A 13,368-nucleotide genomic window follows, 5' to 3' on the forward strand; every position below is an offset into this window, starting at 1 on the left:
GCCCCGGGACGGCTCCGCGGACCCAGCCGCTCGCCCCGGGTGACGGGCGTTTCTATTTCGAGTGGGTCTTGTAATTATGAACTCACCCGCGGGTTGGTCGTTCATCCGGGGCCTTCTCGACCGCGTTCGGGTTTGTCCCGGGGACAGGGTCCGAGCGCCCATGGGCCGGCGAGCGGAGCCCGAGCCTCGGTTCGGTGCATCTCGGAGACGGTCAGCCTTTGCTGCGGGGATCCCGCCGCCCCAGGCCCGTTCCTGATGGAGGGACCTTAACCAGGGCTTTCTGACGCCTCTCACTTTTCCCTTTGACCCAAGTGCCCAGCGAGGAGCCAGTGTGAAGGGTGAAAACCCGTCTAAATTTAACAAAAGTGACAGTTAACAGTCTACTTAAATGAACCGGAGGAACAGTTAACAGCTTTTTGTTGAATCGCAGGTTTCTCCCTGAGAAAGGAGAATGTGGTCTATGAAGATTGAAAATGGGGAATTTTGAAATAATGCTCCACTTTTTTCATGATTTGCATAATTTTTAACTGGAAACTTGCCACAGAAAATTGTAGGGTTTTGTGGGGGTTTTTTAAAAATTTATTTCTTGAAGACATGATGTAGATTGTAGAACATTGGAAGACCATATGCCATGATTCATATTTAGCTCGAAGCTGGTGTGTGTGTGTGTGTGTGTGTGTGTGTGTGTGTGTGTGTGTGTTGTTTTTGTTTTTTTGTCGAAAGGTGGGTCTGGCGGTCAGTCGGGTGTGAGCGGTGGCACTGCTGTCACATGGAATTTAGGTCACTCGAAGGGGACTTGGCTGTGTTTTTGAACTGTGTGGAGGGTGAAACTGTTGTGGTATATATTCGTCATTATATTCCCATTCAAATTGATTTTTAAAATAGGTACCATGTATCAGGTTTGGTTCCTTTGTCTTGTAAAAAACAGGTTTATTTTAAGGGTGCTGTATTTATTGACTTAACAGTAGCCACGGTTCATACTTGCTTTGGCTATAAGTTAGCACAAAATTGTTAGAGTATAAGTTTACTGACCATATGATTGCTAGCAATGAAAACATTTAAAAAACCTACAGTTAATAGGCTTTTGGTGGATTTCCCATCCATTGATGACATGACATTCTAGTTTGGAATACAGTTTACTTTTTAAAATGAAGTTAGTGGAGACTTGTGTTACTAGGATCTTTACCCGAATCGTCAAATAGCTGTTTATTTTTGTATATCTCAGTGGATCCACCTATGGGCGACATCAGATAATTGCTTAACAGTTCATGGATAATTAAGGGAAAAGAAACAAAAACATTTTAAAAGAAGCTACACTCAATCTGGAATAAAAGATCTTAGAAGTACAGTAAACAGTACAGAAAAGGACATACTTCCTATTTTGTCCCTATCCCAAAAGGCCTTTATTAATTTGTACAACAGAATAATACCAACCTTATTACTCACTTTTGCAGCGATGCAACTTGTTGTGGAAAACCAGTCTAAATATTTCACCCATATGGTTGATATATTTTGATTAATAAAGATCATGCTTTTAGTTGTGTGCCTAGTGGAATGTGGTTGCTTTAAGAGCATAATGTAGGGTATATTTTTAAGGATCTTCAGAGTTAATTTCAATTTAAATGTAGATCTCATGTACAGTATATGGTTCTCTCTGAAGGGAAAAAAAAGTAACCACATGCTTCCATTTTAGTCATTGTCATTAAATATCTGCTTGTTCAGTATAATTTATAGTAGGCAAGAGGATGAAAACTGCCTCACATTAAGCTAATACTATATTATAGCACGATCTCAAGCCTATTACTTTTTGTTATCTAGCTAAGGATATATTCTGTGTATTCTATATTTTATTTTTTAAAAATCTTAGCTCAGGTCTAAAATGTGAATTTCGATAATAAGCTCTTTAAGTGCCTGGAATTTAAAGAGATATTTTTTTCTCAGCCTCTCCTGAAACAGTCTCCTTGGAGCAACCATCAGAGCAGTGGCTGGGGCACCGGAAGTATGTCCTGGGGAGCCATGCATGGCAGAGATCATCGTAGAACTGGAAACATGGGGATTCCAGGAACTATGAATCAGATATCGCCACTGAAAAAACCGTTCTCTGGTAATGTCATAGCACCACCGAAATTTACTCGTTCTACTCCATCACTGACGCCAAAATCTTGGATTGAAGATAATGTGTTCAGAACAGACAACAATAGTAATACACTCTTACCCTTGCAGGTAAGAATGGTATGTAAATGGCTTATTTCTAATGTTAATCTTTCAGGATTGGAAATTGAGTGGTGGTAGCAGTAGTATGGTAAAATTAATGGATCCAAAAAGAGAAAGTTCTCATTTTTAAGCATATATAATTTCATTCTCAAAGGATAAAATGTCTACATGAAGAAAATTGACACTATAAAAAATCTGTAAGCACACAATAGTAAATAATCTTCAAAAAATGTAGAAAAACCTGCTGCACTTCTTAAATACATATTGAAGCTTTTAATTGGCAACTTCTTAAGAATGCCTTAATTTATTAATCTTTAATGGGCCACCAAAATGAGTTTTTCCTACAATACAGCTGAACTAAAATGTTCGTAATCATGCATAGATTTGGCTATGATCGGCTGTAGTGTATTAGAATATACTCAGTACAGCTATGATTGTGGCAAAATAATATGGCTTTTTACATAGAATTAAATTTTGTCTTCACTGGTTCAATGACTTTTTTTCTAAATGTGGCCTAATAGTTATGATGATTGACAGTTTTTCAGGCCTTTTAGTATTTTGCTGATATTGCAGGTTAATGAAACTCTCTTATGGCTATTTAAAATGAGGTAGTTGGTTTTTTTTTAAATGAGGTTGTTTTTTTGGTGGTTTTGTTTTCCTGAAACCTTTAGAAAAAGGAATAAAGGTAGAAAGAATTTTGGGTTTTGTTTTCTTTTCTTTTTTTTTTTTTTTTTTTTGATGTGGGTGGGTATGGGAAAGAGAACTGCATATTTCTGATGAAAACTTCTATGCTGTTGAAGGTGAGATCTAGTTTGCAGTTGCCAGCTTGGGGCTCAGATTCACTCCAAGATAGTTGGTGCACTGCAGCCGGAACATCCAGAATAGACCAGGTAGGCTGCACAGTGTATATTTTTCAGGACTTTGGCTAGGATTTTAGTAGTATTTATATAAGGAGGAGGATTTGTTACTTACTTTCAGTATCTATTTAAGCATATGTCAGAGAGCCTTAAAGCAATTTATTTTTAAAGGGTCACTTGACTTAAACTATTTAATATAAAATGCTTCATTTTTATATTTAAATGTAATTCATAATCATTTAATATTTCCAAAACATAATAAATTACTTTTTGAAAAAAGGAATTATATACCCAAGAGCACCTGGCTTTAAACATCAGTCAAATGGAACAGATATTTTATCTCCTTTCAGAATTATTTGCAATTAGATACAAAATCTTGTTTTTACTCAATCTCCAACTTAACAATTTCATCAATGTTTTACATAATTTTTAGTAACATTTTTCATAAACCCTGCTATGTTCGTCTTGATAAACTTTCTTAAAAAGCCGTATCTTAGTTTAGCTTTTTCAACTTGGTAAAAAACTTTGATACAATATTTTTTTCTAAATTTTGTTACTGCTCTTATATATTATCTTCTTCCAAATAATCGGTTACTCTAGGAAAAACCGTGAGCCAGAAAACTGGGAGGCAATCTTAATCAAATTACTGTCAAGCCCTTATACAAAAGGTTATCTCTCTTCCTGCAGATTAAATTTGAATGCATACTGGGCACTGGGTGATGAGAATTATTAACAGGGTACATAGAAAACTCAGCCCTATGTATGGGGGTTCTTTTCTACAGAACCCAAGTTTGAGCAGAGTTGAAATTATGGAGCTATTATCCTTAGCTAAGGCTCTTCCTTAGTTAATTTATCAATATGGGATTATTTTATAAGTAAGGACTGTGTAAACAAATTAATAATATGCGTTTATCTTGCATTCTAACCTGGAGGGTTAACAGTAACTTTAATAATCAGGCATTAGCACTTGTTTTAGATAGGTTCTACCTATTTACCAAAGTAGTCCTGACAGGATCTTCACTTAGAAATAAGTAGCTATCTCATGTAATATGTAACTTATTATCTTGTTAATGTAAGTTAGCTACCCATCTATTTCTACTGTCCTTTTCACCTTGGTTTCTTTAGGCCATATCAGTGTCATTTTTATGATAGGGTTTTTATGTTGTTTGTATTGAATATATAATGCCTAGGAAATGGTGTGTTAGAAGAGGAAAATAATGATAATTATTTTGAAGGTGGCAAGATACACATTTTTAGTGCAGAAGAGACAAAAAATATTCCAAGATAATAGGATACACATAAGAGAGGGATATGTCTCTCCAGAGAAGGAAGAGAAATTAGCTGCTATGCAAAGGATCTATGGGTTGGTGGGGGGACCATAGGTTGAGAAAATAGGTTATTGAGATGGTGTCAGTTGTTGGGATGCTAGAGAGCAGAGGTGATAAGGAAAGGCAAATTTGCAAATTGGACTCTGCAGAGGTGCCCCTGGGGCTGCCCCAGTGCAAGGGCCTCTAGCCCTCCCAGGTAGAACACAATCAAAGCCACTCTGCTCTTACCTATTTTATAACCTAGGGTTTTAGGTAAATTCATTTTGGTAATTAAAGATTTTTTGTTGTTGTAAAGTGCTGAGATATTGGCATTCCCTGTGGACTCTTTACCAAGAGGTGTGATGTTATAAGTTGAAACAGCAATGAAAACAAAGAGATAGTGAGAAATGAACTAAACTAGAAGGAGGTTTGAAACCTGAGTCATCTTCCTCTGCCTTTCACAATCTTCATGACATTATACCGCAGTTTATGGGCCTTCACCTATTTGGGTCATTATCATGAGAGGACCTTGAAGTAGGTCATGTAAGACCTTTTTAGTTCTTACACATCCTCTGGTCTCTTTTGGCCATTTTTTTTTCTCCCTCCTCCGTGGACCCTGCTACCCATCCCTCCCCCTCATTTTTAGAATCCAAGGGCCTTGGTTTATTGGAGTTGAAGGCAAGGGTATTGGTCCCAAGCCATAGGAGTGTAGTGTATAACTTTTCAAAGTTGTTGTCACCTTTTAGTACCCCGAGGGTACTTATACAAAATCTGTTCTGTGTTTCTACCATAAAAGGTTGAGGTATTTGAAGTTGAGATTCTTAAAAATATAGCAGCAGCTACAAACTACAATTGGCATCTTAAACTGTGGTGTAGTTCCTCACTATTTGGCAAAGTTAAAATTATAGAAAATACTTAAGTACTGAAATATCTGGAGAGATTATTTTCATCTCTAATCTTTTTGCATCATCTACAACATTTCAATACTAAAATTTTAGTTAAAAAATACATTATTTTAAAACATTTAAGTTTTTATTTCCTTTAGTATCAAATTGATTAGGCCTAAAAAATACTAAATTCTAGAATTGAAGTCTTAATTGTTATTACTTCAGGCCTTACTTATAATTGAATTCAGTAAATGGGAAAGAAATAGTTTTGTAGGTTGATTTTATTTCAGATGTATGTAAAATTTTTCGGGTTGGTATGACCTTATTTTAAATAATCAATTTTTATGGAAAAGGTTCAAATTAAAAACTTTTAAAAAACAAATATATATTCTTCTGCATATTTCTGACTTTAAAATGAATAGTATATATTTCTGTTAAAATGTTAAGGCTAAGAATTACTTTTTTAAAAAAACTCTTTTACCTAGTTACCCTTGCAAGAAATCATATTCAAAAGTGTGAATTCTAAATTACCTTAATATTTCCTTTATTTTTTTCTTTATTGATTAAGGTATTACATATGTTTCCTTATCCCCCCTATTACTCCCCCACTCCCCCACTCATGCCCTCACCACCCTGGTGTCTGTGTCCATTGGTTATACTTATATGCATGTGCATGCATACAAGTCCTTTGGTTGATCTCTACCCCTTACCCCTCTCCTCCCCTACGCAGTTAGGCTGTTTCCAAATCTTAGCTCTTGTAAATTGTGCTGCTATGAACATAGGGGTGCATATATCCTTTCTGTTTGGTGTTTCTGTTCTCTTTGGATACATTCCTAAAAGTGGAATTACTGGGTCAAATGGAAGTTCCATTTTTAACTTTTTGAGGAAACTCCATACTGTTCACAGTGGCTGCACCAGTCTGCATTCCACCAGCAGTGCAGGAGGGTTCCTTTTTTTCCGCATCCTCGCCAGCACTTGTCATTTGTTGATTTGTTGATGATAGCCATTCCGACAGGTGTGAGATGGTACTGCATTGTCATTTTGATTTGCATCTCTCGGATGATTAGTGACTTTGAGCATGTTTTCATATGTCTCTTGGCCTTCCTTATGTCCTCTTTCAAAAAGTATCTATTCAGGTCCATTGCCCATTTTTTTGATTGGGTTGTTTATATCTTTCTTTTGTTAAGGTGTATGAGTTTGAATTTCCTTTAGATATTAAGGTGGCAATATGTTTATTCATTAACACTTGAATATTTTAAATCAAAGAGTAAATATACTAGTAGCTGAGGTTATTACAAGTTTTTATATGGCCCATCAGTTCTCTGTAAACAAAACAACGTCAGGCCTTTAAAACTGTAATATAGCCCATGAAGCCTATAAGATGTGTGTTGCCATGTCCTCTAGCTGAGCGATTATCAATATATTCAACTCTAGATTTTTGTTCTTATGGAAGTTCTCCCTGCAGCTTTTGAGCATGTCACATGAACCACCTTGAGTAATTGAAGGTATTTTTCACCAATCTTTAAAATTTAGCTTATAATGATAATGTGGGCATCTCTTTCAGAAAAAATGTATTCTTTAGAGTCTTTATTCACATTATACACACAAAAAATGTACTGTATTCGACCAAGTCCAATTTTTTATTTAATAAAGTATTTCTTAAATTGTGGTGGTTAAACTAGATGAGCTTTAGGGACATTGGTAGTTACCAAACCTTACACCTATTGAAAATGAAAGAGAGCGGGCTCTCTTACACATACAATATAGGTAAATGGATACTTTCTTTTTATGTGTTCTATCCTGTGTCCAGTTCCTTAATTATACTTTATATATTCTTTTTAAAAAATATATACTTTTATTGATTTCAGAGAGTAAGGGAGAGGGGAGATAAAAACATCAATGATGGAAGAGAATCATTGACTGGCTGCCTCCTGCACACCCCCTCCTGGAGATGGAGCCTGCAACCCAGGCATGTGCCCTTGACCGGAATTGAACCTAGGACCCTTCAGTCCGCAGGCCAATGCTCTATCCACTGAGCAGAACCAGCCAGAGCAACTTGATATATTCTTACACCAATATTTTCTATTGCCTCTCCATTTTCTTTAACCCTTTTAGGTACTAAAATGGCTTTGGCCATTTGGAGTCTTTAAAAAAAAAATCAGAATCACTGTTACACCATTCTTATTATCAAAATAAGAGAGAGTTTGAGAAATGAATGTTCGTTATGTATGTGCTAGTGTAATAATATTCTTGACCATTGAAACGTGAAAGTCCTGTGGGATGAAGAGAGGGGGTATCTGTTTGGAACAACTAACAGAATATGAGAGTGCTGGGTTGTGTAGTAAGGCAGAGTGGCAGAGCATAAACTACTAATACCGTGCAATAACAGTGTGTGATGAGGAGTGGATAATCAGTATTAAAATTGAGGAAAATATTAGCACAACTTTGCTATTTTATTTTAAAACTGGAGAACTAAGCTAAAAAATACAGTTTTTAAAAGCTGATTTTTCTACTTGTATGGAAGAACACATGCTCAAGCATCTGGTATATCTTTAAAAATGAGGATATAGGTTTTTTTCTATAACCCATTCTCTTTTTCTTTGGAAGCATACTTCATTGTCAAGCGGGAAAGGTTCTACTTGACCACTTCCTTAACTTGAAATAGCACAGGGTTTTGAATATGTCAAAGCAAAACTGTGACATGCCATAAAAGTTCCCTTTCAGTTGAAATTCCTCTTGTACTAGTCCTATATAATAAGAGAGGAATATGCTAATTAGCCATTACCCCTGAGGAGTAAGGACCAAGTGCATCAGGACCAGATCATGGGTCAGCAGGAGGGTGGGCCAGCGAGGTACAAGCCAGCTGTGGAGAGCTATAGGAGGGGGCAGGGCAGCAAGCTATGAAGGGGTGGGGAGGGGGAAGAGGGGCAGGGGGACCTACAGGAGGATGGGGCAGTGGGCAGAGAGCTACAGGAGGGCGGTAGTGACCTACTGGCACACAGATTGCGCAGGGCAACTAGCTGTAATATCATTGACTTTCTTCGTTATTTTTCAGTGTTAATAATTTTTTCACAGGCCATCCTTTTAAGATTGTAGATATGTTGTGTTTTTTAGTTTTTTTAGGATTTTATTGTCACTCCTCTAAGTCTTTGTGACAAATGTGTCTTGGTTTACAAAAAACAATAAAATATTAGAGTATAAAATACTATTGGTTTTTCCCACCAATGCATTCTAATTTTTGCCTGTTGTGGGATTCTGTAATCTCCGTAGTAAGGCAGAGCGGCAGAGCATAGACTTCTAATTTTCTGAAAGCCCAGTTGATTCTTGACCATATAGTTTTCATATTTAAAATAGATAGGAGTAAACTTTCCTTATAGAGATTCCTGCTTATGTTAAATATCTTGGCCATTTTCAATTAGTCATGTCGTCATAAATGTTAGTTACATTGCTATGATTTTCTAGTTATGCTAATCAGCATTGACATATTCATGGTTACTTTAAAATGGTTTCAGGATTGCAATTTAGTTTTTGTTTTTTAAGTATATTTTATTGATGTTTTTACAGAGAGGAAGGGAGAAGGAGAGGAAAAGAGAGTTAGAAACATCGATGAGAGAGAAACATTGATTCAGCTGCTTCCTGTACACTCCCTACTGGGGATGTGCCCGCAACCAAGGTACATGCCCTTGACCGGAATTGAACCTGGGACCCTTGAGTCTGCAGGCTGACGCTCTATCCACTGAGCCAAACCGGTCAGGGTGCAATTTAGTTTTTTAAACCAATGGCAGTTTGTGTAATCACAAATTTTTCTTATATTTGTAGTTTATAAGGATGCATAATGTTTGTTTTATAATCAGACTTGTTTCTGCCTTTTGTTTTTTTCAGAAGTCATATTTTGATTCCCTCATTCTATTTAATAAAATTGTCTGTACTTTTGAACATGTAAATCTAAATAACATGGGATGTCATGAGCTCTTTGCCTGCTCAGGGCTATTTTGTGTTTGGTGTTTTAAAAATCACGTGGGAAGCAGCTGATGAGTAACAAAAGTAAACTAAGCTAATTAAGCTAATCCTTTTTAAATAGTTTTGCCAGGTTTTTGTTTGTTTGTTTTTTTCTAAAGTAGGACTTTGTTTTGTGATGAAAGACTTGTCTGGGAAGGAAAATAAGAGACCTTATAAGTAGGCATCTCACTGTTTCAGTTGGATATATAAGCATTAAAGCTAAAGCTATTAATAATACATATCACATTTTTGTATAATATTTGTCAGAGTTGATTGTATAGTAGACACTGATACTTATGAATAGCTTGCCTATATCTTTCCCCTTCAGACCCTAAATATTGCACATGGCACTGACAGTGTATATAGAATTATTTCACCCTAGCCGGTTTGGCTCAGTGGATAGAGTGTTGGCCTGCGGACTGAAGGGTCCCAGGTTCGATTTCAGTCAAGGGCATATGCCCAGGTTGCAGGCTCCATCCCCAGTAGCGGGTGTGTAGGAGGCAGCCAATCAATGATTCCCTCTCATCATTAATGTTTCTATCTCTCTCTCCCTCTACCTTCCTCTCTGAAATTAATAAAAAAAATATTAAAAATATTTAGAAGTATCTCATAAATTTTACTGTGCTCTAAAGCAAGAGAGGATCACAGTCCTTGAAATGGAGTTAGAAGGTGGCCACAAAAAAAGATTGTGTGGGAAATACCATTTAGGTGGTGTTAATAGTCACCATTAAGTTCATAGGTTAACTAAAGATGAGACATAGTCTGATTCTGTTAAAAAAAAAATCACCCTGAGAAGATAGCCCTGAACTATATAATAATTTACTTGTGAGAATTTAAGGTAAAAAGAATATAAAGAATTTATAATTTACTGTATCTTAAAACCTATATGATATAGCATACCTTCTGAGGTTTTTTTCACGTATACAAAGTTTTTATCATGACAGATTATATTTTTAAATCTATTTTAAATACATCTGAAAACTTTGAATATATTAGCATATAATCTTCCTTTGTGTGGTCAGAAATTCAAGTTGACAGCAGGCCACATTCAAATCTGATGCTTGTCTCAGTTTAGTTAATTAACATTTGAGTACCTCTTCTGGGGAGGATTCTGAGAGGCTTTATATTTAGTTTCATGCAATTTCCATATCAAAATTCAGTCTTTGTCCTCACAGACCTCACCTTAAACAATTTTACTAAGTTTTTATGGTAAAGAAAAAGTGGTATTCAACAAACATTTGAGAGCTAGCTGTATTCCATAATTAAAAGGTCTCTCTCCCTGATTAACTTTGAAGTTAGTGGGAAAGGTAGGACAATTTTTAGTTATGAGCAAAGTATAGTGCAGGGGTGGCAAACTTTATGACTCAAGGGCCACAGTGGGTTCTTAAACTGGACCGGAGGGCCGGAACAAAAGCATGGATGGAGTGTTTGTGTGAACTAATATAAATTCAAAGTAAACATCATTACATAAAAGGGTACGGTCTTTTTTTTTTTTTTAGTTTTATTCATTTCAAATGGGCTGGATCCGGCCTGCAGGCTGTAGTTTGCCCATGGCTGGTATAGTGGAAGCATAGAAAATGAAAATATTTGCATAAATTACTAAAATTATATTTGCTGAAGGGCTGTGCTCTTCTCTGTTCCAGTTTTATTTATTACTAGAGGCCCGGTGCACGGATTCGGGGTCCCTCAACCTGGTCTGTGCCCTCTCACAATCCAGCACCCCTTGGGGGATGTTGGATAGCTGGTTTTGGCCCAATCCCCACAGGCCCAATCTAGACAGGAGGGAGCCTGATCCTGTGCATTGAGTGCCTGTCCCATGGTGGTCATTGCACGTCATAGCGACCGGTTGACTGGTCATTCAGTCACTTAGGCTTTTATATATATAGATGGTCTTGCTTTTCTGTTACTTTTATTATTTTAAAAGATGATTTTAGGCATCATCTTGTCTGACATGGTTATTTTCTTTTCTAGAAGGTGGAACGGAGCCTGAAGAGATTTATTTAGTAATTTAAGATCAAGAAGCTCAATGCTTCTTAAAGTATGGTTACTAGGTCTATAGCCTCAGTATCACCAGGGGCCACTCGCAACCTATTGAATCACACTCTCTGGATGGGTCCCAGGAGTCAATCCAGATGATTCTGAAGCATGCTCAAGTTTGAGAACTGCTGTAACAGTTCAGTAATTCTCTGTGCCTCCCTCGCCAATCAAGGTCACTGTTTAGTGAACTCCTCTTACTGATGGGTGTGTTCTACCTGAGGAATCCAACTAAAAATAAGGGGTTAAGTTATAGTTCATCACTAATAAAGTTGGAATAAGAGCCTCTGTTTTAGTAAGTAACCTTTTCAACATTAGTGTTACTCTTAAGTTCCTTGACAGCAATTTGTTTAATCTGCAATACTGATTCCAGTCCTCTAGCTTTATAAAGCTCACAACCCTAATTTAAATGTCGAGGTAGAGTAAATAAATCAACATATTCTCAGGAAAGCTTCCTATGTTTTTCTTCAGCTTTCTAAAAGACTGGTTCTGAATCTTCTGGATTGTAGACGCCTTTGGAAAACCAATGAAACACATAAACCTTTTTTCAGAAAAAAGGGGTGTGTACATGCACATACAGATATGCCATGATCCTTCCTGAAGCTCATGGACCCAGATTTAAGAGTCAAAAATCGCCTGCCCTGCCTCTCCCACATATTCATATGCTTGCACAAGCTCATGTACACACACACACACACACACACAAATTGGGGGAGGTTAGAGATGATATATTTTGGTAAAAATCTCCCAGGTGATTTGGGGGGCTTGGACAGAGCCTGCTATGGTAGTTCCCTATATATGTTTGTTCAAGTACATTAATTTTATAGTGAGCAAAATACTGTATACATTAATGAACATTAAAGAATCTACTAGGCAAGTTGAGGGGATTTAAGATTCAGCAAACGACTTCTAATGACACAAAAGACTTTGTTCTGAGACTTGATGAGGTAGGAAATGTGTTTTTGTTTTTTTTTTAATATATTTTATTGATTTTTTACAGAGAGGAAGGGAGAGAGAGAGTTAGAAACATCGATGAGAGAGAGACATCGATCAGCTGCCTCCTGCACATCCCCCACTGGGGATGTGCCCGCAACCCAGGTACATGCCCTTGACCGGAATCGAACCCGGGACCCCTCAGTCCGCAAGCCGACGCTCCATCCACTGAGCCAAACCGGTTTCGGCGTGTTTTTGTTTTGATACTGGTATTTCATGCTTTTGATTTTTAGTGTATAATATGTTTATGCATTCATTACTGTGAAATTCTGACTAAGTCAAATAATGTACAATGTTTGATAGATGTTTAAAGTATGGTGCAATTGAATTAAATCCTTTCCCCCAACATTTTTTTCAAGTGCTAGTTTTTCCTAGATATATGAGAAAAGTGTAGAAGTTAAATAATAGCTAAAAATGCTTTCTGTGTGTATCACATTTCAAACATCTTTATAAGCTGACAATGATAGCAATAGAAATTATTTTACTGTGTTGAATTAATACTGCCAATGAAATAAGATTGCTTTTGATATGTGATTTTGCAGATAAACATATTAAATATATTGTTCTTTTATACTAGAAATATTATAGTTTATAAGATCCTTAGTTATTGATATTTTCTTGGGATGCAGACTCATTAGTAATAGTATATTAATCAGATGTCCTATTTTATGTAAGAAGATTAAGATAGTATAGTTATCAATACTTTGGAAAAAATTGCATAGATTATATTGAGTCTTTTTTCTTCTTCTAGGATCGAAGTAGAATGTATGACAGTTTGAATATGCACTCTTTGGAAAATTCGCTTATTGATATTATGAGAGCAGAGCATGATCCTCTGAAGGGTAGGTGACTTTTGAAAAAATTCTATACATCTACCAATTTGTCTGATTATTTTACCATTTTTATATGAAAGAAGTTTAGAGCTCGAGCAGCACTAAGTAGCACCTGTGCCACCTATAACATTTTGTGATAACTATTAATAAGAAACTTGTCTTGGTGAAATGTCATACTTTTTTCTTTGAAGCTTATTTCAATTTATGCTGATTTATATAGAGAGAAATATAAACCCACCTCTCT

The 13,368-nt window shown here is 36.4% G+C and overlaps 1 protein-coding gene across 12 annotated transcripts in view; it reads left to right on the plus strand.

Annotated features, from left to right (window-relative positions):
- Positions 1 to 13,368, plus strand: part of CPEB2 (cytoplasmic polyadenylation element binding protein 2) — a 76,982-nt gene that overhangs the window by 12,642 nt on the left and 50,972 nt on the right. For 2 of the 12 annotated variants that reach the window (XM_015571827.1, XM_015571829.1), the window contains exons 2-5: positions 331 to 338; positions 1,942 to 2,232; positions 3,015 to 3,104; positions 13,043 to 13,133. In XM_015571827.1, coding sequence (XP_015427313.1) covers positions 2,002 to 2,232; positions 3,015 to 3,104; positions 13,043 to 13,133 — 412 coding nt within the window. In that variant the 5' untranslated portion in view covers positions 331 to 338; positions 1,942 to 2,001. Of the gene's footprint in view, positions 1 to 330; positions 339 to 1,941; positions 2,233 to 3,014; positions 3,105 to 11,473; positions 11,594 to 13,042; positions 13,134 to 13,368 lie in introns of those variants that run through there. The other 10 variants (XM_015571828.1, XM_006775822.2, XM_015571830.1 and 7 more) reach the window with 7 other exon arrangements.

This window comes from Myotis davidii, unplaced genomic scaffold (genome assembly GCF_000327345.1).
Source record: "Myotis davidii unplaced genomic scaffold, ASM32734v1 scaffold204, whole genome shotgun sequence".
Taxonomy (NCBI): Eukaryota; Metazoa; Chordata; class Mammalia; order Chiroptera; family Vespertilionidae; genus Myotis; species Myotis davidii.